General features: G+C 35.2%; 1 protein-coding gene across 1 annotated transcript in view; it reads left to right on the top strand.

Moving 5' to 3' along the window:
* LOC117176603 (pleckstrin homology domain-containing family G member 5-like) overlaps positions 1-26,838 on the top strand; it is a 447,084-nt gene that overhangs the window by 294,324 nt on the left and 125,922 nt on the right. Inside the window, exon 5 of the mRNA XM_033366856.1 lies at positions 26,394-26,470. Within this exon, the coding sequence (XP_033222747.1) occupies positions 26,394-26,470 (77 nt within the window). The remainder of the gene's footprint in view (positions 1-26,393; positions 26,471-26,838) is intronic.

Genomic DNA, 26,838 nt, shown 5'->3' with positions numbered 1-26,838 from the left:
AACAAAATTATAAGAACTTTATTACTCTTGTCTATCTTTCTTTCGTTGAAAGCGATACAGTGAAACTCTGCTATAGCACCGATTTTGGGGCTGACGGTGGGTGGGAACTAATTCATTATAGCCCGCTCCGATGGATGTTTTTTCACGTCTGAGTACTCGCCTGAGTGACAACCATAGACCGCGCGCAGCTCCTGTTACACCTACCTGCAGCGCGGCGTCAATTCTCGGAAGTGCTATTGAAGGATTTCACTGTATATGAATTTGTAGCTATAAAACAGAATTCTCCACTATATATAATTTCATCATCCTCTTGGGTTGATACAGGTATATTTATTACCATCTCCGGTATTACTCTTCCTCCCATATCCTAAAGATTTTTAAATATGGATATTATTTCATTGATCATAACATTTTCACTAAAAGCCATTATCGAACAAACCGCAGTTCTTTTAACAAATATGTTTTGAATTCAAACTGTCTTTGAGTAGTGTCGATTGTTCACCCCTGAGTGCTCGCCTGAATCAATTCTCGGAAGGGCTATAGAAGGGTTTCACTGTATCAAATAATTTTACATGGTATATCCTTAGCTGATTATTATTATCAAAAAAATATCTGTGGAATGTTTTTCGAGACTTGTTCTGCACGGAAAAACATATGTAACTATATTAGTTCAATAATACCTTGAGCTAATATGCTTCGCATAAACTAGAACTTAGAAGGTAAAAAATTCGAACTGGATCTCTTCATTTAATTTGTAATTTTATCGGTTTGAGTATAGAACCGACGCTATAGCAATATCGAATTACATCGATTAAGTAAGTATTAAAATGGAGCAGTTCTTCATGTAGAACTCGTAACGTTCATAAGTTGAATATCAGCTGTTCTAAAGCATCAAAACAGATACTGTTTCACTTTTGTATCGGGTACGTAACGAAATTTGAATCACCGTGTGTCGATATAGATATACTCGCTATGCTTCGCTTCGTTCGACTCTGCTGGTTCGAATAACGACGATCAGCGAGGATCCAACGAATCTGTAACTTAGGAGCTTCGCATGAACATTGCGATGAGTTGAGGCCCCGGACAATATATGTTGGGAAAAAATTAAAGAATAATTATTTAAATATCAAATCTCACGTGCTCTCAAATTTAAACGCTACAGATTCGTTGCATCCTCGCTGATCGTCGTCATTCGAACCAGCAGAGTCGAACGGAGCAAAGCATAGCGAGTATATCTATATCGACGCACTCTGATTTCAAATTTCGTTACGTACCCGATACAAAAGTGGAATAGTATCTGTTTCGATGCTTTAGAACAGCTGACATTCAAGTTATGAACGTTGCGAGTTCTACATGAAGAACTGCTCCATTTCAATACTTACTTAATCGATGTAATTCGGTATTGCTATAGCGTCAGTTCTATAGTCAAGCCGATAAAATTACTAATTAAATGAAGAGATCCAGTTCGACTTTTTTACCTACTGAGTTCTAATTTATGCGAAGCGTATTAGTTCAAGGTATTATTGAACTAATATAGTTACATATTTTTTCGGTGTGGAAACGTGTAGAAAATCATGATATAAATTCAAGGGCAAATTAAAATGAAACCTCATAAATGTTTTTTGAAATGCATAATTGAATATTGAGACAAAAATTGAGTATTGAAAAATATAATATATTTTTAAATTAAGTTAGTCAGAATGATTTAGACAGAAACCAATACATTATCCTTCATTTCTATGAAATATATTACAAAATTGATTCTACAGATGAGTGAAAAATCCAAATTTCGAAATAGTTTCTCATATTTATTTACGGAAAAATAGTAATATTGTGACTCTCAAAGCAGCAAATGGCTCAGAACGCCTATAATACTTAACCAAAAATAAAAAGAATAAAAAGCTAACCGAGAAGTTAGCGCTAGAAAGTCTTACTCGCGGAATTAAGCAAGATGAAGCTAGTAGTTGGCCAAAACTACGAAGGAATAATAAGGAGACCCAACTGCCAGTGGGAAGCCATTTGAAACTGGCAATAGAAAAATTACCGTAAGTGGTAGGGACAATACAGAATAATCTTAAATTTTCGTGGGCAGGTGCCCAGTTGTCCTCCTCCTGTATATGGAAAAGCGTGCGAGTGAGAAAGTTTGTCAAAGGTCCATGTAGCTCTTTTAAATGTTTGAAAAGCTTTAAAATGTCCTTTCCGAAATTGAAAAAAAATACGATCGTAAATAACAAGCAGAGAGGCTATATCAATACAGTAGCCGACACTCAAGGGTCCTTTGTTAAGCTTTCGGATTAAAATTTAGAAATTGATTTTTTTTTAATTTCATAGTCAACAGTGAGAGCTTTAAGAACAAACAAAAAACAAAAAATCCTTTCCACCTCCATCAAAACAAACGAACAGAACCTCTCTAACTTAAGTCAATTTGATTAACTTTCTCACTCGCACACTTTTTCATGTATAGGAAGAGGACAACACACACCTGCGAACGAAAATTTAAGATCTTCCTGTAATATGCATACCACTTACGGTAATGTTTCTGTTGCCAAGTGGGGAAACGGAGTTAGGTCTCCTTATTATTCCTTCGTGGACAAAACCAAAAGGTGCTCGCTCGCTCCGTCAAATCATGAAAGTTATGTCTCGGTTGAGCGAAGCATGAAGGTCACTTCTTGCGTTTAGGTTATAAACGAGAAGATAGGCCTGAAGTTCGAGACATCTGACACAGACGGTTTCAGAATAATTTTTTTGTTTTCAATATTGATTTTTTTCACTTATTTTTTGCATAGCAATGTAGGATCATGTTTAAAAAACACATGCTCACTTTCAGTTTTTCCAATTTTGCCCTGAAAAAAATAAGAGCAATAACCAATTTTTTTCAACAAATGTTAACTTTCTATTAAAAAAAATATATTTTACTACTTTTTTAAATATTTATTTCGACACACACCATTCACGAGGTGTAAAGAAAAAGTTAAAAATTAATTTTCCATTATCAAAAAAGTGTCTAATTTTATCAAACATGCTCCTTAAATCGTGTCAGTGCACTAATACGGTCCATTTTAAAATAGAATTAATAAAATGTGTCATTTTCAAATATCATATTTTTAAAGCTATTGTCTAGAGGAAAGAAGAGAAAAAAAGAAAAAATTGTATGTTCGGACGTGGGTCAAATCCGACTAAATGTTGCCCTGAAATTTAGTGGCACCTTCATGCTTTACTCGCCCGAGATAGAACTTTCATGATTTGATGAACCGAGCGAGCATCTTTCAGTTTTGGCCAACTTCTAGCTTCATCTTTCTCAATTCCGCGTACTAAAACTTTCTAGCACTAACTTTTCGGTTAGCTTTTTAATTTTTATATTTTTTGTTAAGTATCATCTAGTCGATTGCGTGCGTTGGCATCCTATCGTTAGGACGCCTCGAATATATCTCTGAATAAAATGCATTTGCCCTCCTCTCAAATGTTGTTGCATTACATAATGAGCGATAAACGCCCGATTAGTTGACATTAATCTATATATTAAAGTTAAAAAAGTTAAAAGTTAAAAAAAAGTCGTAAATATCCTGAAAGTTGTTGACGCTAAACACTGTTAAAGATGGTCGGTCATTTACGAAAGATGTCAGACGCAAAAGTGACGGAGTTTTCCAAATATCTGTTACTAAATTCAGGATAACGATAAAATTTTCGTAAATTTACCAATTTTACGTAAAGTTACGAAGTTTGAGAGTAAATTACGAAAATACTTTGTGAAATTACGAAAATACTTGGTATGACTTGGATCCCTTCGATAACATTCGAAGGACGCCGCCGTTTTCGCCTAAGTGGCAGTACAAGCAAAGAATAGATCACGTACTTTTCTAAAGTTCTTTCTACATAATAATTTCCCTCGTCATCTTATCATTAGTGACTCGCGAGTCAAGAATTCGCACGCACCTGGCAGTGTGAACATTGAAGTGAACATTGATAGTTTCTGTGACAAATTAAGGAACGAGAAAGTATGTTAGGAAATGATATCCAGACTCTTCTTGACCAGATTTACAACGCAGCTGATTTCAGTAACGGTAGTGTAAAACTCCAAGATTAACCTTTTTTCGGTTAATTAAAATTTGTATGCACAAACAATGTATATGTATGTAATATTAATTTCAATCGATCTCGCGGGGAAAACGTGACAAAAAGAACAATAAGCAGCAATAATCGATTTTGTTCATAAATTTGTTTATAAAAATCGAACAGATTGCATGAACTTCGTCTAAGTTATTAGGATTTGTCAATCAATTGTGAATCTATCAGTTTTTCACCTTTTTGAGGTAAAATCAATGAACGCTACAGAACAGGCGGCACAAATATAAAAAATTATTATTTTTTGGCATTTTGCAACTTAAATAACAAACAAACAGAGCCTTTTAAGCAAAATCGCCCTCAGCAGACCTCTTCAGAATTAAATTAGCTATAATTTAAAAAAAAGATGGAATCGAATGAAAATTTTAGGCTCTGGAACATTTTGAAACCCAATTTTCTAATTCGCCGCACTGTCCTGCGACGCGGCGTCGATTCTTGGATAATTCGTTCGATAATAATTTAATACTTAACTTCGAGACAATTAAATAAATTTACCTGCTAAAAAACAACTAGAAGAAAACTGGCATTGAAAACCAGCATTTCTCTGGATAAATTTCAATTAAATGCTTGTCTTAATTCCAGATTGTTTCTTAATATGTACTGAAGGATGTGTGGCGTAAGAGAGTATCTCTCATGAATTCCCGACTGGGGCAAGACGCTACAAAAGTCCACAAATCAATTTTTTATTTTATTCTATTTGTGAGTCATTTTATTATTTCCAATGCAGAACAACGACATTTTGTTTACAATTAATGACAGATAATTATATTTTAATGTTTCATTTGTGCCCCATCGGGATTTAATGAAGTTTTTTTAAACAAAAAAAACTGGTTCGTTCATAAGCGGCATTAGTTTAAGGGATGATGAGCTTGAATAGGAGACGCTTATCACCGAGTTCTGCGATTTACCTGACATGTGCAATCGAACTTTAAAAACTTGCAGATTTTACCAAACTGCGAATTGATACGTCCATCAATTTAATTAATATCTTTTTATGAGATACTTGTTAAGCTATGCAACACATGTAAAAAAGAGTTTTTATTTAACTTCTATCTCTGATAAGATTCCATGCTTCGTCTTTCACTGGTAACATTTCAGATTTTCTTTATTTATTTGATCATTTTCAATTTATAAACTGGCGAAGGAAGTTGTTATTTACTGTTTTTGTACGATTGATGAAGAAAACTCTGTTTCAATGTTTGATCATTTTCAGAAATCTCTAGGCTCTGTAATTCATTATATCTTCATTTCTACTTCAAGCATGATCCACCCTTGCTACCATTTAAGTTCAAAGGATACTAGTTTCTTGGAGGTGTATAGAAGTACGTGACTGTTTAGACTATCTAGTATAGTAAACGATAACACCCGTGTCGTTAAACGAGAACGTGCAAAGAACATTCCACTTTCAAAGTGCATTTAAAAGTATAAAATTGTTCACCGCTTTGAATCTTATTATTTATACAAATATACATACACGCGCAGAATATTCACTACCAACAGTTAGTATGCGGGCATCAATTTTTTAACATTTACAATGTCTGAAGGAAGAGGTTTTAGAAGCAGTGCAGTCACTGCTTATAATCTCAACCAACACGGAGAAGGTCATCAGCACCTTAGAAAGAAGATTCAGGCGTCCGGAATATATAATATATATGAAGCGTATTTAATGAAACTCCTGTTGACAAGAAGTCAAACTGAAAATGTAAAAAAAAATGTAAGGATTTTTGGGTACATTTCAGAACAGTCAAGCTTAGAGCATTATTTCTTATACAAGGGGCGATGGAAAAAATTTGAAAAAATACACGAATATGAGGAAAACTGTTGTGAACCAGTTGCAGGTGAGAAATGTAAAAAATAATAAAAATTGTTTCTTAAAAGTACAAAATGTGCAACTACATTGTCTTCAGTTCTAATACAGATATTAAAGCGATTCAAACTGCAAACTAATGAATAGGCCCTGTATTCATTTACAATCGCCCTTAAGGATGTGTCAGTCTTATTTTTTGTGAAAATCGCGATATTTTTAGACATTTTTTTTCTTGGAAAACAAGTGACAGAAAGCAGGGGGGGGGCTTTTTTGTTTTACTGCCGGCTGCTGGTCCCTTGCTTTGACCCGTGGCCAGGTGCCATCCAAGCACTCAGAACTAGGAGCCGAAGAATGGCACCAGCGGACTGCAATAAAACAAAAAAAGGCCCCCCCTGCTTTCTGTCACTTGTTTTCCAACAAAAAAATGGCTAAGAATATCGCGATCTTCACAAAAAAGAAGACTAACACATCCTTCCGGGTGATTGAAAATAAATACAGAGCTGGTTCACAACAGTTTTCCTCATACTCCTGAATTTTTTCAAATTTTTTCCATCGCCCCTTGTATAAGAAATAATGCTCTAAACTTGGCTGTTCTTAGATGTACCCAAAAATCCTTACTTTTTTTTACATTTTTCAATCTGCTAAGTGCTTGTGGTGTGAGGGAAAACACGAAATCCCAAATTGTCTAATTTTCCAGAAGTTGGACGTTAACGAGCGCTGGAAGCGAGTAGTCGAAAAAGGAGTCACAATGGATACTTATGCAATGCTCGACCCAGGGTCCACCGTTTTCTTGATTTTGGAAAACATAGCGGATCGTCTAGCCCTCACGGGAACGAGATCTCCTTTGGGAGGCAAGTGGGTCACAAATGTGTGATTCACTGATAACAGGTCGCGACGTGTCAGGCTTAAGATTGGCGGTCTAAATAACGCGAAATTCATCCTGGAAGATTGAGCATGAGATTGGAAAAACGATGAAAGATCTGTATTTGCCGGGATAATCGGTAAAAGGGAATAAAGGATTGCCGATCGCTTCATTATCTCCCCTGGGATGGGTTCTATACGGAAAATACAAAGCTTACAGGTTCAATCAAGGAGAGCATATCAATTTTTTTCGGTCAACTGAGGAGATACAGACCGACGAATTGTTGAGAAAATTTTGGTCTACCGAGGCATTTGGAGTGACTCCTACCGAAAAGATTTTTCGTTCCTCTAAAGAACAACGAGCGAAAGAAATCCTGAGAAAGACGGCAAGGAAGATCGGGGATCAATGGGAAACGGGATTACTCTGGGAGACAGATAAGGAATCTTTACCAGAAAGTAAAAAAATGACTGAGCGAAGACTCCGCTCAGTTGAAAATAAAATGAAAAAGGATAGAAATCTAAGTGATCAGTATAAGAAGAAGATCAAAGAATATGAAAACAACGGTTACGCACGTAGGCTCACATGCGAGGAAGCAAGGGTGACTACTCCACGAACCTGGTATCTGTCACGCCTTGCAGTAGTGAATCCAAACAAACCTGGAAAAATACGTCTATTTTTCGACGCAGCAGCGAAAAGTCAGGGTGTAAGTTTGAATGATAGATTATTACCTGGTCCTGATCTATACAATTCTCTCGTAGGTATACTCTTTAAATTTCGAGAATGAGCTATAGGAATTTGTGCAGATCTCCGTGAAATTTTCCACTAGGTGAAAACACGGAAAGAAGATCAGTGCAGCCAAAGATTCTTGTGGCGATTGGAAAACAGCAATAAACTAATAACACTGGAAATGCAGGTGATCTTCGAAGCAGTATCTTCACCCCATGTGGCGCAGGAAATCAGAAATCGCAAAGCTCGAGAATATAAGAGTCTTTATCCCGAGACATGTGAAGCAATAACAATCAAACATTACATGGATGACTACCTCGACAGTGTCGACACAGCGGAACAGGCGGCGCAAAGAGCACACGAAGTAGCTCATGTACATCGACGAGGAGGATTCGAGATTCGAAACTGAATTTTAAATTCTCTAGAGGTACTGGCCATGTTACCGCCAGATGCGGTAGCTCCACGTGGTAGCAAGCTGACTCTGGAAAATAAAGAAATATAGAGGATCCTTGGTGTGACATGGGTACCGGAAACTGATTACTTCGCGGCTGCGAACGAGTTTCCAAAACTAGATGGAGGACTCATAAGCGGACAAAAAATTTCAACTGAGAGAGAGGTATTAAAGGTAGTGATGTCAGTATTTGATCCTTTAGGACTGTTTGCAGTACTAACTATCCGAGCCAAGATGATTCTACAGGATATCTGGCGAAAAGGAATTGAATGGGACGAAACAATCCCGGAAGACCTATAAGGAAAGTGGAAAGCGTGGGTAAACAGACAGAGCTCCATGTTCTCGGCGATGCTAGTGAGCAGGCATTTACAGCAGCAGCTTATCTACGATTCACGGGTGAGAATGGTATCCGGACTGCTTTAGTAATGGCTAAAACTAGAGTAGCTCCAGTAAAAAGGTTGACGATTCCTAGACTCGAACTTCAGGCAGCGGTAATGGTGACTGGCCTCGCAGCATACGTTCCCGATAAAACGATCATTATTAGACTGATTCAAGAACTGTTTTAAGTTGGCTGAGATCAGATGCGCGACTGTACCAAGCCTTTGTGGCTCACGGGATTGCGGAGTTTCTTGATAATATGGATCAGACGGAATGGAGATGGATCCCGACCAAAGAAAATGTTGCTGATGATGCCACACGAAACTACCGACAACTAGATCTACGAAGTAACAGCCTTTGGTTTACGGGTCCTGAATTTTTGAATCTTCCAGAATGTAAGTGGCCCCAAGAAAGAATGGAAACGTCAACTTCAAAGGAAGACCTTGAACGGAGAAAAGATTTCTGTGGCGCGTTCGGCGAAGACAACACACCAGCCTCGATAGACGTTTCCAGATTTTAATTGTGAAATCGAATAGTGCGAACGAAAGCATCGATGAAACGAATCGCTATGATTTGGTGCAAAAAGGCGCCAAAACTGCATAAAGAGCACGATACCTGGGAGCTGACTTCCCTTGAAGTAAAAGAGACAGAAAGGACAATAATTATTCAGTTGCAACGAGAGTCGTACCCAGAAGACTTTTCTAGACTGCAGAAAGGAAGAGGCATATCCGAGAAATTAAAACTATTGCCTCTTGCACCAGTGAAGATGGAAGATGGATCCATCAAGATGCAAGGCCGAGTAAGAATTAATATAGGAGAGGCTCCGGAGACTTTCAACCCAATCGTTTTAGACGGAAAACACCCAATCACCAAACTTCTTGTAATGAAGTATCACAAGAAAGCAGGACATCACGGAAGAGAACCAGTTGTGAACGAGCTGCGTCAACAATTCTACATCCCGAAGATTAGAACCGTAGTAAAAGCTAGCTGGAATGACTATCGTTTGTGTACATTGCGCTGAGCGGTACCAGTGGCACGCAGAATGGCGCCTTTACCTGCTATGCGCTGTCAGTTGCGAGTTCAACCCTTTGAATTTACAGGGGTTGACTACTTTGGTTCGCTCTACGTGACAATCGGCTGCAGAAGAGAGAAGAAATACGGAGTTCTCTTTACTTGTCTGACGATAAGAGCGGTACACCTGGAAATCGCAGCATCGTTACCGACGGACTCTATAGTTATGGCTCTCAGGAGAATGATAGCTCGAAGAAAATATACGAGAAAACTGTATTCGGACAACGAAAACAATATGAAAGGGGCTTCTAAGAAACTGAAGAGAGCCGTTAAAGTGTTGGATTAGAATAAAATACTGCAAGAAACATCTCAACTTCGCATTGAGTGGAACTTCATTCCGCCAGCAGCTCCACATATGGGAGGTTGCTGGGAGCGACTGGTGATATCCGTTAAAATAGCATTAGAATCAACGCTCAACGAGCAAGAACCAAGGGAGGGAACACTACAAACACTTTTTGCTGAGGCAGAATACTCAATGAACAATCGACCACTTACGCATGTCTCTGATAATCCTGCGGATATCAGACGTATAACCCCAAATGAGATCCTGCTACCCGTCCTTGAAGGAGAACCACGTGATCCTGAGACTTCATTAGTAGCTGCTAAAGGAGATCTTCTATGCAAGCAGTGGCAAATTTCACAAGCACTAGCAGATCAATTCTGGCGTCGCTGGGTCAAAGAATACCTGCCAGGTATCAACTGAATAGCTAAATGGCGAGTTCAAAAGCCACCGCTTAAAATCGGCGATTTGTTGCTTATATTGGCTAAAAATTGTTCCAAAAACGAGTAGAGATGAGGAAAAGTTATCGCCGCCTACCCGGGAAAAGGCGGAAGAACTCGAGTTGTCGACATGAAGACTGCCACAAGGATTTACCGATGACCAGTAATAAAATTATGTGCCCTTAAAGTGTGACCCGCACTCCTAATTATCAGGAGTTACAGGGGGGGGGGGGAATGTTTGGGCAATTACATGAAAAAATAAGAAAATTAAAGGTCTATGTAATAAAGATTGTAAGTAGATACAGTTTGAATAATTAAGCGCAATGTAACAATTGATAACAAAGTATAATAGTATATCTGTCACTATTTCAGTTAGGATGTTTTATTTTAAAGAGAAGCTTAGTTTTCAAGTAAAAAGGAAACGTTGGTAGATAGGAGAGAAAGCGTAGGGCCTGAAGGTCAAGGGTGGGAAATTGAAAAGTTTTAACTGGCGAAAAGGGGCCTGTCAGGCAAGGCTGAAAGGGACGCGTCAATCAGTTGTCTACTGACAGTGTAATTTCTCCTGTTTATTGTAATTCATCATATTTCGAGACAGCACAGTGTTTTTTTATTTATTAATTAAAGTGAGTTAACGGAAATAGTGTTTAGGAAATGAAAGGACGAGAAGTAGGAGAAAGGATTGGAAATGTGGTAGGGTAGTGCGAGGAAGTGTGGCGAGGGCTAGCTGTGCAGTTCGTGTAAACAGGGGAGGGAAAGTGATGGTTGTGGAAGGCGATTAGAAGCTAGGATGTGAGAAGAGGGGAAAGTATATGAGAAACAAGTTAGTGAAGGGAGGGGAAATAGGGGTAATTAGGATGGAAAGGGAACGTAGGGGGGGAGTATAAGAGGGTTAGTTTTGAATTCTTTTCAATTAATACCTCAAAATTTGACTTATTTTAAAAGAAGTTGTTGCAAAAATAGTGAAAACTTTAATTTAAACCAAATTATAAATAACATCTGAAACAGTAAAAATTTATCAAAGTTCATGGGCTCATTTTAAAGTTCAATTTGTCTTGTATCAAAACGACCTATCGGTATAATCGTAGCCTTTTTCCATTACATTAGGCAAAATGGTTAAGTCAAGCTAGAGAAAGCAATTTGTAACCAATTTAAATATTTTTATCTGCTGCGAATTAAAATTTTCTAATATATAAAATAATTAACTCCAGGCTAGAAGTCTAATTTTTTTACTTCTTTTGGTAATATGGGGTGCTGCGACACCCCAAGTCTTTCTCAGAGACTTAGTGCTTTCTATTTATAATAAAAAAGTTATAAAATAGTAGGTGCATTTGTTTGTTTTTTTAATTAAGGAGAGAATGAAATATGCAGTGAACCCTGAATTTAGGATCGGTTTTTGACTGGCAGTGGGCGAAGCCAACCCAGATTTAGATTGGCTCCGGACGTAAAAAAGTCAGGGGCGTGTTCACCAATTCGGGTGGATTTTACTGCGTGGTAAAAGATACATTGTTTGAATATTGTTTTTCTAATATGGAGATAAGGGTAAACTAAATATTTAACGGAAATGAAGAAAAAGGTTTGCTGTTACCCATTATAATAAATGTGTTCCTGCTTACGTACTTTAAACGTTTGCGAGCCTGTTTGAACCTCTCGTTTAAAAGTAGAGCTTTCTCTTAAATATTTGTATCAGATACTCTGTCACTTATTTGATTAAAACAGTCGAAACCAGCCGCATTAAGAAAAGATAAATGAGCTCTAAATGATACCATGCTTGGGGTTATAAAGGATCTCAATTGTAATTGAGCTAATTTCTAAAGAACCTATTTTTCGCTTCGCCCACTTGAATAATATGTTTAATTAATAACACAATATTTACCTTAAAGCACACCATGTAATCGAATTCTGATAGACATAACTTAATTAAGATACTTAAATTTAAAAATCAGACCGCAATTAAAATAGTTTCAGGTTATGTAGCAAAGTTGTCGATAACTGTAAATCGATTCCTAACTTACCAACCCTACTTTGCAAGTATTTAGTTTGTGAATGTGTCTTCATGTTCTTCTCAAAAGCGCTCTAAACGAAACCTTTTGGCTCTCTACAGGTATCTATTGGAGCTCAAGTTCCAAATGATACAAACTTTTATTTGAGCCGCAACTTTAGTGAACCCCCAGTTTTTTCTGTGGACGGCCCCTAAGTGAGGAAGCACGCAGTGCTGCGTAATCACATATCGCGCATACGACGCAATTTCAAAACCAGACGTATGCAAAAGTTATTTAACAGAAAATCACTTAATTTTATAAATATTAAATGATTTGCCCACGAAAAACACAGTTTTAACTGTTATCACGTCAGCGCTTGTCAGTTTGAGATTTAGAACGGTACAGCGGGACTCCGATGCCTGAACTTGGTCGTTTGAATTAGTAGAACCTATTGATAGCTACGACAGCGCCACGAATTCAGAAGAATTTGGAATTTCAATTAAATATTAACAAAAAAATCTTCTAGTAAATTATTAATTTTAAAGCGGAGTATAATATTTGTGATTAAAATAAATTGATATTCACTGGTCTTTTTCATTAACATTGCTTAAATAACTTCCAAGATACCACACGGAGAGAAATTTCGGAAGATTAATTCACAGCACCTGCTCCTTGATTTTATCACGCTTTGCGCGAAAACTACACGTAGAAAATTTGTTCATTAAAATTTACCCAAATAGTTCGGTAAATGGAGGACATTACTTCATTTAGATCAAGTTTTCAATTATTTTAGGATTTGATACAAAACAGAACCATAAATATTACCAAAGAGTTATATAAACTCTCAAGTTCAAAATTGAAAATTCTGTTATGCAATAATTGACATCAGGATTGTATTTTTTAAATTAAATTTTTTAATTAAATTTATTTTATAAATATTTTATACTTTCATTAAATTTGTATTAAATTTGTATTAAATTTTTTTAAATGAATGATATAAAGTTTATTTTCTGTGGTATTAACGATTCACATAAAACAAGTATAGATTGCAGAATTTTTTGGAGTTTTACTTTTATTATGAGAAGAATTGAACAACAGTAAGGTAAAATGAGAATCGCTAGGGACGTCAAAATTATCAGGGTTGAAGTTTAAAGCCATGTCTCACGTACAAACTTTAACATTTTTAAGTTTCGGTTAATATTGTAGGAATTCAGAAAATATTCAAATGTATACATTAGTTTGGATTTTATTTAATTTGTAAGTTGTTAATGTTCAATTTTGGAAAAATTTAAAATATTGAAGATTTAATAATTTAGGGTTTTAAGGTTACAAAATTTTTAATCAAAAAATTATCCAATGTTTTTTTTTACTTCCTATAAATTTATAAGCCCGCTTATTAATAAAATATTAAAATAAGAAATTTCGATGAAACGGAGATTAGATATTTTTGTACGTTTCTGACGTACTCGTACTTTAACTTTATAGCCGAGATTTTTTTCTCGATATTCTAAGTGTTAAGTTAACCGTGAGGTCTAGTCGTTAGCGATCGAACGCGTTTAACTTAGAGTAGGTGGTTCGGAACCCGTCACAGCGTTTTCGATTTTTTAAATCATTAATATCATTAAAAGCGTGCGACTATATTATATGTAATGTATTGTAATCTAATGTAATTGTTTAAGACAAATTGTGTAAGGATGTGCGTAGTAAGTGGATGACCTTCCACAGAATCTGGTTGTAGCAAGAAAAAGAAAACTTTGTTTTCTTTGATTGAAAATGTAATTAACAGTTCAAATCATTTTGCCTACCTGGTAGGTAATCGACATCTCATTTTACCCAAATGTCAGGTAAACTTTATTATCTAGTTGTATTGTTTCAGGCAATGGGCGACACTCTTTTGCTCTCAGTTCTCGAATTCTGTGCTCTTAGTCCATAGAGTTCGCAACTTTAAAGCGCGAAAAATTTTAGCCCTAATATTACTTTCGCCGGGAGCGGGTGCTAATCTGGCAAATTGCACCCGCTCCCATCGAAATCGTGGTAAAATTTCAGCCACAACCACATCTCACGACCGTGAGATAGGTGGTTACAGTCTGTAAAGGAATCAATACGACGATCCAGCAAAAGCCTCGTGCACCCTAAGAACACGGAACGACCCAAGGACAACCGCCTTCTACATTTTTCCCGCAAGTGTTCTAGCATATTGCTGACACGCAGGGATGCTTGGCTCAAAATGTGGCGACGGTATGTTAAGGTCGAAGTAGGCATTCTTTATCAGGTGTTATGAGGGCAACACATAACTCCTCCGCTCTAGACTTCTCTTAGCGTCAGATAGTATCCGTATTCTCTCAACAATATGCTGCCTGATGGTAAGCAGCTTTGACTTGTTAATTGTGTGATAACGGGTCCGGAGTTCGCGCGCGAAATTTCGAACCTTGGCGGTAAAATTCCTGCCAGATGTGATGTAGTCAATCACACACTGAATGCGGGACGCGTACTGTCTTGACCAGCCTATCTTTATGGCAAGTTGATGTATTCGTCTTTTTGTCTTATGATCAACCGTTGGTTTTGTTTTACGGTTCGCATCGGCCAAAGCTCTCGCTGCATTATACACACAATAATCGATAACCCAGAGGTCGGATTCTCCGGAAAAATGTCCACGAAGCTCCTCATCCATTTCAGTCAGATCTTTAAGCTTGAGAGAAACCTTGGTGTTGATGTTTCTCCGGGTCGTAAAGCATCGCTCTTCCACTATTCGATGCCTGCCCGCGGTTGGTCTTAGTGTTGGTCTTAGTGTCTTTTGCCGGCTTGTTCTAGCTGTGGTAGAGTAGGTGTTCCACTTACATAGCCCCTTTTTCGGAGTAGTTCAGCATGATTTCGCAGACGTTGCTGCGAAAAGTGCGATAGCTCCGGCTGTTTCTCGCACCACAGAGCATGCAGCCGTGCCATGTAACCCCGTTCAGGGGCCACACTTGCATCGTAGCACTCTAGCAAATCGTGATTCAGTCGCTCCGTCCATCCAAAGGTCGCGAGATCCCGCCGATCGATCGCATTGAATCCATTTTCATTGGCTCCCCCAACTCTAGATTGGTCGGCATTGTTGGCCGACCCTTTGTCGAGAGCCCTGCGCGTTCTGTTGCTTTGAACCGCACTTACTACAACTATGTTTGGTGTTGTCATTGTTGTTCCCGCGAGAAGCTAGGGAAAGGGGTTCGTCCATCCTTGTAGAGCCCCGCATGCAAGATTAAGGCTGCGTACTCTGAGAGGTCGCCCGGTATACCAGAGTCACCGTTCTAGACACCTCACCCAGGTGCCATTCAGCTTTCGGCACGGTTTTCACACCTCTGCTTGGGGGTTAATTCCTTCAAGACCACCCCTGGACAATTGTCCGCGAATGCCTATTTATTTTTGTAACCATATTCAGCAGAAACCTTTGGTACAGGGACCCTCTATACGCAACCCGAGGACGCGTTCGGTGGCTTTGTCATAGGCCCTTCGGTTTTATTCTAGAGGAATCAAAACCGAAAGAACGGTGGAAGCGCTGTTATATATACATATATATATATATATATATATATATTCGCGTTTTAGATGGTGCCGTTGTCGAGGTAAAAAATAGGCTGATTCGATTTCACAAAATAATCCGATCGCAGTGTGTGTGATACGAAATCCAAATTATACAAGATTATACTTACGTAACTGTTAATGAAACATCCTCTGCAAGGCCGTAGCCTGGGGGGTATTAGGTTTTATCACCCCCTTCCCCTGAAATTCTTGAAATATGTACATTATATACATATACTCTCCTGTGTGACGCTGCATATCCCCTTCGAATTTTTTTCTGGCTACGGCCTTGATCCTCTAATTCTTAGAGTGTATATTTGCTCACACTCTTTTTCATTTACAACAATACTCATGAAAATAAAATAAAATCAATTTTAATTTGGCATAATTTGGTATCAGTTTGTTAAAAAATAATTTATCTTTTTAAAGTAATTGAAATGCTTATTGAGTAACAAAAATCAATTTCGTGAGTGTTCTTAATAAGCAGAAATGATTGAAAAAGTTTTCTTGATTATTTATAATCTACACGGAGCGTCTGAGAGTCACATTAAGTTAGCTAGAAAGTACAATTTGTTCTTTCTTTCATCGTAGGGGTGTCATCGCACCCCTCATTATGAGCCTAGTGTTAGTCATCAATTTTCTATGAAAATCCTTTAAATATCCAAGTGTCTCATCGTCCTATAATTCAGGATGAGTAGTCAAATAAATTTCATAATATCGGCGAGACGTTCTGAATTTTCGGGACGACAAGTCCATCTCCTTCTCCAACTCTCCACCATTTTTTTTCAGATTTGGGTGACGATATTGAGGGAGGAGAAGTACATCAGCAAAACAAGGGTATAGATTACAGGAGACACATTGGAGATTCGACACGCATGACATCTACTACATAAAATCACGAAGGGAGCTAAGGGATGAAGCAAGTACTGGGAGTCCGCAGGAGGAAGTAGGACAGGTTGCTAGAAACAGCTGTAGTTTGAGTACTAATGCTGATAACACAGAAAAAACTTAAGTTAAATTTTGTTGAATGTAAAATTCTTTGCTGTTAAAGTTTACATTCTATTTGGCGAAAGTTTATCCTACGATGGAATAAAAGCTATCGACTGCTACGGTGTTTTTAGCAGCAAATTTCGGTAAAACATGAAGAATCAGCAAGAGAAAACACGAAAAAGAAATTTACCTTACTATTTAGCGAATAGCACAAAAAAGCAACTGACAGGTGGGACTCCCCAGTTCCCTTCAATTTAATAACGTTGAACAACGATAGATAGCGCTGGCGTTGCAATTCTCGCTACATCTCGAATAAAAATGGAGCGATCATAAGGCGAAAGATTATCTTGGCAAGGTTAAAAATCGACATTTATCTTCGATTAATGTAAAGTATATCCGGCAGGGTTATTTTTTGTTGCAGTGAATCTTTCACCTGGAATCGATGTAAACTTTATCTTTCGTTTTTTATGTGAATGGATGGAGGAGACGAAGGCTTTTCGCTTTTGTCTCTCTTCGACATGGGTTATGGAAAAGTAAAGCAGAGGACAATGAGGAGACGGCTACATGTGGAAAGACAAAACTAGTTGTAAATGGATTGTGGTTGCAGAATAAAATAAGAAGGGGGAGAAACAGATTGAAGAAGAAAAAAGTGAGCACAATACAGCAAATGTTTGAAAGAAGAGCAAAGTGAGGAGAGTTGAAGTGAAGAATGTTAAAAATATAAAGCATGTAGTGAATAGGTTGAAATTGAGTAGAATGCAGAGTGGATTAAATAAATAAAGATTCCAGGCGTGAAACTTAAAGTAAAAAAAATACAACAATATATGTAAATTTTTAGTTAATTTGAGAGGTGGATGGAGAGGGGTAAAGTTTATGACAGGGTTTAAGCTATGAGTGAAAAATGTGAGTCTCGCGTTCAATTATAGAAACATAGAAGTAAGGAAAGTGTAGAGCATTCTTGGATGAGAGATGGCAATGGAATCAAATTGAGACTTTAGAAAAGAGAAATGTAGGAGAGAGAAATGTAAGTTATTCTATGCCTAGAAACAAATAAAAAACCTTTCGTACTTACAACAGAAATTTCTTTTTAAAGTGAGCCAAAGAACATTGAGAACTGCTTATTCTTTAATATTTTATTACGAATTTTTTCAATTACAATTTGCACTATTTTCGTATTTTAGATGACTTTCAACATATTTTGCCAAAAATTTTAAGCTACATGCTGTTAATATATATTTCTTATTCGAAGCTATTCAAAATGTAATTAAATTTCCAATTACTTATAGTTTCAATTTATTTTTAATCCGGTAGAGATAACCTACTAAATTAAATGCGAAAATTCGTTGAAACTTTCTTTCTTTTTTCTTATATCACTGATTCTATAGCTTCATACTTTTGAAAAGTAAAAAACTCATTATCAAGATCGAGATATTGGGCAAACCCGAGGCATTGTTTCCATTAATCCAGATCCTAAAGAAAAACCCTGAGTGTTTTCAGAAATTAATCACGAAAAATCTACTATCATAAGTACGTACGTATTGGGAAACCCCCTAACAATTCTTTACAGGAATTTAGATCGAAAAGAAAAATCGCAAGTTTCCTGAAAATCATCGCAGTAACTTTCCTTGAAGGATCTTTTCATTGGGATTAAGGAATTCAGGGACAATAAGAGAACTAAGGCAAATTTAAATTTCCTGTGAATATATCAATAAAATCATTTAATTTTAATCAATTTTATTATATATATTTAATCAATTTCTGTCTCTTAACACTATTTATCCTGAATAAGGGACAGCACCTCAACGTTTCTCGCATTCGAAATAAAAAGATAGAAAAAGGAATCGGTACGTGATGTGAGGAAAAATACGAATGCATCAGCGGTAATTTTTGTAACGCTACCAGAAATTTTTATCGGGGCAATATACCAATACAAGGGTTGCTTTTGATGAAATTATTCCCTTTTTTATGTTCTTTGAAGTACTCAAGTACTTAATGCATTTGATAATCCGATTTTGGGATTTGTCATTTTCGACAGTTAACCGGCTTCTGGATGCGAAGCTCTGCTAACGAACGAAGGCTGAGCGTAAACCTAATTATTCGTTTGCCTAATCCTGCGCGAGGATTACTAATCATCCTTATACAACGTGTCGGGCCACATAGTCCATTAGCGTCAGCGTCGATTAAAGCGATTTCTCACTTCTGTTCCACTTGAAAGGTCTCAAATTCCTGATTATGCGCTTTGTTTATTCGAACAATCAAAAAATAGTGCACAGTTGTACTTGAAATATTATCTGATTTAATTCTAAATCCTCAGAATTCCAATTATTTACAGTTTGTCAACCAGGAGAGGAAAAGCCTATTTTTATGTCAAAATAATAAGACAAAATTCCTGTTACCGAAATTTACTAACGTCGATGGTATGTATCCGCGCTGAATTTCTAAACTTCTAAAAATTTTAAGAATTTCTTTTCATAAGGTGAAATAATAATCCTCCAGGCATTCTACAGGAATCTTAAAGCACTTTGAATTCCTAATATTGTCTGCTAACAGTGATGAACTTTCACCTCAAAAAGACAAAATTTTACACACCAAAGAATTAATTTTTAAACAAACGGTGGTATTCACAACCAAACAGTTGAGCTTTCAAGCAAAAGAAATAAGTTTTCAACAAAAGAATTGAAGTTTTAAGCCAAATGGACGCATTTTTTCGAAGACAGTTGAATATTTAACAAAATAGTTCATTGTCAACCAAGAAAGATTACTGTTTTACCATGAGAAATGCATTTTCATTCCAAAAATAAGAATTTTTAAGAAGATAGTTCAAATTTCTTCGAAAAAACCGACTTTATAAGAATAGTTGAATTTTTAATCCACAAAGATGCATTTTCAACCAAATGGTTGAATTTTCAAGAAAAAAGGATTAAAATTCAACCAAAAACAGTTAAATTTTCAAACCAATAGATGCATTTTTGGAAGACATTTGAACTTTCAACTCGAAAATTTGATTTTTCAACATACAAGTTCACTTTCAACCAAGAAAGATGACTTTGTTACCAGAAAATTAAACGAAAAAAAAAAATTTTAACAAAATAGTTAAATCCTCAACCTAGTAGAGGAATTTTCAATCAAGAAAAATATTTTCCAAAAGAGTGTGAAGTCTGAAATATGAAAGTGATTGTGAAACTTATTATATTTGTATTGAATTGTACCGTTCGAAAGCCGTCTTTCGACAAATTCGCAAACTTTGTTCAAATTTATCAGCAGACAAAGTTTTTAGAAAACATGATACTAAACATTATCTAAGTTCAAAAAGTAGCTTACACTGCCTCCCTTCTTCCACCTGTTACCATTATTAGTTTTTTGGCGTGATTCTCTATGTCTCAAATAAGTAACGTAGTTTATGGAGCACCCTAGATTTGCTAGGCCCAGAACTTCTGATTCTACTCCCAACCCGAATTTTTCTTTAAAATTGGTTGTGTATTTAAATTTAGTATTATAAATTAGGTCACCACTTTATGAGATTGTACTGCGAAAATTTTACCGTACTGTGCTAAACACATTTGAAGTTTTATACGCTTTATAATTTGTCATAACGAACAAATGACTTCAAACGGTTTTCATGTCTGTAAAACAGGGCTAAAATAGCGCTTTTCTACCATGATGAATAATCAAAATGATACATCTATGAGGTATCATTTCGCATAAGGGACCAAATAATGATGGGCCATCTCATAATAATAACCGTGGGGAAATTTTCGTTGTAGATAGTAAAATTTGTTTTGAATTTACCTTAAATTCTTTGGAATTCACCTTGGATTATTTGAAAGTCTTTGGAAGCCAGAAGAAATACTTTTAAATCTCATATGAATTATTTAGAAATTATTGTTAATTCTTCGTAAGTTTTTATATTTGACTAGGAATGCTATAGAATTCACAATTTTATCTTCGGATTTCACCTTAAATTCTTTGTAATCATGGACAATTACATTTTCCACACTCTTAATCATTTTTAATTCTTTAGAATTCACTTGAGATTCTATAAAATTCACTATGAATTCTTTGGAATTCACACTTCAATCTCCGCAATTTATCAATATTTTTTTAGAAATTCTTCATAAATTCTTTGGGATACTCAACGAGTCATTTGCAATTCTTTGGAATTCATCACTAATATTTACATTATTTGATAGCTTGAGAATTCTCATTTACACCTTTACACTCATAGAATTAATTAAATTCATGATTTTATGTTAAAACCTTTTAATTTACGTTTAAGGGCATGTGACACAGCGAAATACCTATATTACCGACCTCACTTTATCAGTTCACTGAATATTTTATTGTAAATAAAATATCGAGCTGCAACTTTGGAAATTGCATTAGAGTACACTTAACTACCTTAAAATACAAAGTTTAATAATAAAAAATGTCAACAACAATATTTCAACTAAACCTTATCCGGCACACAACAAAGGACTCATAACGTAGGACGAGTCAGCTGTTAGAGCCTCGTCTAGTGGCCTCCAGTGTACCGGCTGATACCGATGGAATTGATAGCCGAGTTTTTCGTTGTATGCCGGATAAGATTTAGTTGAAATATTTTTTTTGCATCTTTTATTATTAAACTTTGTACTTTAACGGTGTTCCCTCGGCTCTTGCATTTCTCAAAGTTTGACACCGATATTTTATTTGTAAAAAAATTCGAACGTTCACAAAATATCGAGGTTCAGGAAAAAGTACTTTATTGTCGCGCTAGTGTTTCATTTTCTGTCGTCGGTTGCTATACAATGGAATTAAATCTCGATTCACCTAATTGTCATTTCAACTAAAACTCTATAGTTTATGCACAGCGGATGGTTTTGCTCGAAAGAGGGTCGTGTGCGTCGTTAGAAAGTTGGATGCGGTGACTGAGTTGTACCAAAAATATACGGTTGGCGGTGTGACATGCAGACTCCGAGTCATCGATAAAGAAGAGCTGACAATAATTTAAAAAATAATAAATATAATAAAGTTGAATAAAACTATAAGTTGTTTTTAATTTAGTAAAGTGAAATTGGACTAATGTAAAGGTAATTAAATAAGTTCAAAAATAGTTACATTAAGTGAAAAGTGACCGGTTAATAAAAAGTGTATTTTTTCGTAATTTTTCATTTTGATTCGCCGTGAATGATTTTCTGTATGGGGTTATAAATTTTTTGTTTATTTAAAATTTACAATTTGTATTGACTTTCATTAGGGTCTGTGCACGAAAAACGTGAAGCTGTTGTTCAAAAATTCAATAGTGGTATATTCATTTGAGGCTGTGTACGTGACAATATTGTGTTAAAAACTTTATCATAGTTACTAGGTACGATGAGGCGTCGTTCGCTAATGTCGAAGGCTTTAAATTAGGATTCTTCAAAACTTGAATTACACGAACATGCATATATCTTATAATAATATGTATTATGTCATTAGACATATTATTATAAGATATATGCATATTCGTGTAATTCAAGTTTTGAAGAATTCTAATTTAAAGCCTTCGACATTAGCGAACGACGCCTCATCGTACCTAATAACTGTGATAAAGTTTTTAACAAAATATTGTCACGCACATAGCCTCAAATTAATATACCACTATTAAATTTTTGAACAACAGCTTCACGTTTTTCGTGCGCAGATCCTAATCAAAGTCAATACAATTCGTAAATTTAAAATAAACAAAAAATCTATAACCCCATACAGAAAATCATTCACGGCGAATCAAAATAAAAAATTACGAAAAAATACACTTTTTATTAACCGGTCACTTTTCACTTAATGTAACTATTATTGAACTTATTTAATTGCCTTTACATTTATCCAAATTCACTTTACTAAATTAAAAACAACTTATAGTTTTATTCAACTTTATTACATTTACTATTTTTTTAATTATTGTCAACTCAGTCACCGCATCCTACTTTCTAACGACGCACACGACCCTCTTTCGAGCAAAACCATCCGCTGTGCACAAACTATAGAGTTTTAATTGAAATGACATTTAGGTGAATCGAGATTTAGTTCGATTGTATAGCAACCGACGACAGAAAATGAAACACTAGCGCGACGCCCTACATTCAAATGGAAGCTGATTGGAATAATGGGCAAATTAGTATTTTTCGCAGTTTTTGTCATATTTTGGACTTAGTAGGTAATTTAAAAACTGTAAGCTTGAATCAAGCAAGGATGGAGATATGAATTAAATATGGAGTAAAGACATGGATGTATAACTCCTAACTGTCGATCAGGGTACGAGTGAACCCGCTCAAACGGAGTAAAAAAGTGTGTTTTTTTATGTTTCAAAAAATGAGATTGAACATTGGTAAAAAGCAGTTAAACGCGATTAAAAGGATCTCATTGTTAAACCTAGACAGGTAGTGTGTGAATCTCACTTTTTAATGGATCAGATAATTTGTAAAAACGAAGTTTTAGCTCCTGATGGAACGGTTATGGTGGCAAATATCATGAGCATTGTCCAAAGGCTCATTTTTTTATTAGAGATTTCAGAATGCTTTTTCAAAAATCGCACTTTATTTGACGAAGAGGTTTTTTAGCAGCCTTCGAGCAAATGCTCAGGCCAGTTTAGAAATTGAGATGGCAAAACCCCTGATTTTAATGTAGGCTTCATTTACTATTCTGATTGCAAGAAATTCATTATTTTACAATTATAAATTACTTTAATACTTGAATGTAATAATATATTAATGTAATTCTAAATAAATGTCGAAGCTCAACAATAATTCAAAAGTGTCATTAATGTTACTTTTACATTTTCCCTAAAGATAGTAAGGATTTTGAAACATTTTTTAAATGTTAAAAACCATTAAAACTGCAATTTTACACATTATTACAATAATATAAAAGTTTGAAAACAAGAAGAATATATCAAAAATTAAAAAATCAATGTAGTCATGAAACCGTCAGAGTCATTCAATTATTTTAGGTTAAAGGACATCGGTTTCAACAAACCGTAATACTTTACACCATAAGAGTTCCATTAGGAACTACATCTTCCTTTTTCCAAATTATCTGTTTTTTCTAATAAGTGATATTCACACACTACCTGTCCAGGTTTCAAATTAAAATTATTTTAATCACGCTTAATTACTTGCTGCTAATGGTTAACCTCATTTTTTTGAATGGAAAAAAAAACACTTTTATTCCTCCGTTGGAGCGGGTTGAGTCGTACCCTGGTCGACAGTTCTGTGCTACACATCGATGCGCCCCCATTTGTATATCACATTTATCCGTAATTGAATAAAATTCGATAAATAAACTATAAAGCTATGACATAGCACGAGTTCTTATATGCAAACTAATAACGTACAATATGCAAACCGGGCGTCGCAGGGACCACGCCAATGTTTCACTACTCGCCGCACTTCACAAAACTGACTCGCGCCTCTACTGCAAAAGCGAAAATCGTGTCAGCCCCCTGAGTGAACTGATAAAGTGAGGTTGGTAATATAGCTGTTTGGCTGTGTCACATGCCCTTAATCCGTGTTAAAAAAATCCGATAGTGCCTTGTACCAGGAACTGATAGAAGCCAATGACGGATTTTTATTAATGTAACCAGTATAGCTGAAATAATTTTTATGATAGCATTATTTAATTACAAATTTAAGCGCTATGGTTTCACGTTTCAAATCTTAAATCAGGACTTTCAATTTTGTAAAAATGTTTTGAAACCCAATCATTAAATTGGACGACTAATAAAAAAATTCTTTTATGAATCCGTATTTTAAATCAGCGTTTTCATTGATTTGTGAGTTTTTCAGATTTAAATGCATGTAAAGTGTAATATGTGCTATGTTATTAAGAAGATCCACGAATCCAGAAATAAAAGTGATTTTAGAAATACGTGGCTGACCAAAAATTTATTTTTCTACTGAAACATCAGTCAGTGTTATAGAATCACTGTCTATTGAACATAGTGGTCTACCATTTCGCCACCTGGTGCCGAAAAGTGGAACTAGAAAGAGTAGGTACAATTTTAAATACGTATTTTAATTTGTACATGAAAGTATTTTCACGATTTTTGTGTACAATATAATACACTGATTGAATACTAAAAACAATTTATCATACAAAAAAATAGTTTTAAATAGAATTTCCATCTTATAAAAAATATTTCATATATAAATTAATAAAAATTAACTTCGAGTTCATTTTTCCTTCAAAACAAGCCCTTATCGTAGTTTAATCATTCCCAATACTATTAAAAGTTTCTGCAATTTTAACACTTTTTATGAAAAAATTTAATTTATGATTAGAGAATAACGTGAAAGGATGTCGTATTTGTACTTTTGAATTAATCTGCAAAATGTAATTAAGAAAAACATTTACTACTTCAAAAAAGATGTGCCTGTTCATAAACTGGAGCAGAAACTAAAAATTAATGTGCGATTGCCAAAAAATTGACCACTTTAAGCCCACGAGTCCACGTCATTTTCCGCTTTTCCTTTGAATAATAAATTTTTGAAATACCTCGCCCAAACTTAAAAGTTAAAACGAAAAAATGCTAAATAGTGTGAACATGATTTTTTTCAATATTTGATGTACACACAGACGCACATGCAAGCTAAAAAAAAGGTAAAAATCAAGATTCGGGTTTAATATTTTAGATTTATTAAAAATCACACCAAAGTATGCCCAATGTTTACTGTCTCTTCGCGTTGCATTATTATTGCAGGTTAAATCTCGAAAATAATTATTCGAACTATTCATAAAGCGGATTAAAGTTGTTAATTTTGTACTTATGAAGATTCTAGTGTGGTTAATGTCGATTTATTATCCTTGATCCCAGATGACGGCAATGATCACTATATTTTTGCGTAATATTTTTTATAAAGTTTTATAATTGCATACTTCCTTGAGTTGTCCTTAATTTAACAAAAATATTTTAGATGGTTTAACAATAATTTTCGTTTCGAAAATCTGATTATCTAAAATTGTTAACTTTTTCACAAACACCCTTATCAGTTCATTAAATGTTCAAATTTATGACTTTTTAATTATAATTTAAGATATCGATAACAAAATATAGTTGAAGATTCTAGCACATTGCATTTATTTTTCAAAATTCAAATATTTTCAATTATACAACCAATAAGAACGCAAAAATAGTTCCAAATATTGCTAAGCTTATCAAAATTACTATCGGGTCTGATTTCTATTTGTAAATAATAATTATATGCACAAAATATATTAAATTTTACTAACTACAAATTGTTCCTTTTTTAATTAAAATAATAACACTTGAACTATGCCTAAACTCTTTTGAACCCTCCGAAAGCTGAAAATAAGAACATTAAATCTTTTTCTTTTATGTAAACGTCAAAATAACATTGTATGTTCATTCCTGTGACCAGTTCTTTTGTCATTTAATTGTGTCAGTTTATGGAGGAGTAACAAAATCAATTTGCTGAGCAAGCAATACAACTATAATTTGTAGTTGAATGGGTTACTGAAAACAAAATGAATTTACAACTGAAAAGGAAACGTAATTAGAACGTTGCGTAAACTTTTATTTCCTGCAATACCCATTAAGAAAATTAAATTGATGGTGACCTGTCCTTCTTTCTTATAATTTCTATGGGTAAAACTAGGAGTAATTGCTTCTATTAAAGAGACTATTTTACAAACGTGAAGTTCGATTTATCAATAATATGATATATTTTAATTTATCTTTATTTTTTGTTGCAGCTAAAGATGACAAATTGAATGCGCGACTCACCAGCCAAAGGAATAGTCAAAATGTTTCGCTGCGAAAAGCTAGTGGGGTATGTAAAATTAAACCTTATTACTTCTATCTTTTTAAGACTAGATTTGTAAAAAATTGCATAATGTATTTTAATACTCTATATTTTTCTGTAATAAACCGGAAGTTAGCGGAGATTATTAATCATACAATAACGGGACATTAAAAATAGAGATTATAAATAAGTTAAATAACACAGCCACACAAAAAGAAAAAAGTGTGCGGATCTGGTAATAAGACATACGTATTCCTATAGATTTTGGGGCGCTGAATTCAAATTCGGTATCGAAAATCACCCATCACGTCATGGTTGAGCCATAACCTCAAAAAATGACGAAAAATCATGCACAGAGGCAAATAAATTTCAAAATAATGCCAGTGATGCAAATT

This window comes from Belonocnema kinseyi, chromosome 7, assembly GCF_010883055.1.
Source record: "Belonocnema kinseyi isolate 2016_QV_RU_SX_M_011 chromosome 7, B_treatae_v1, whole genome shotgun sequence".
In the NCBI taxonomy this organism is placed as follows: Eukaryota; Metazoa; Arthropoda; class Insecta; order Hymenoptera; family Cynipidae; genus Belonocnema; species Belonocnema kinseyi.
The sequence above is the reverse complement of the archived record's forward strand: the minus strand, read 5'-3'. Positions and strand labels throughout refer to the sequence as shown.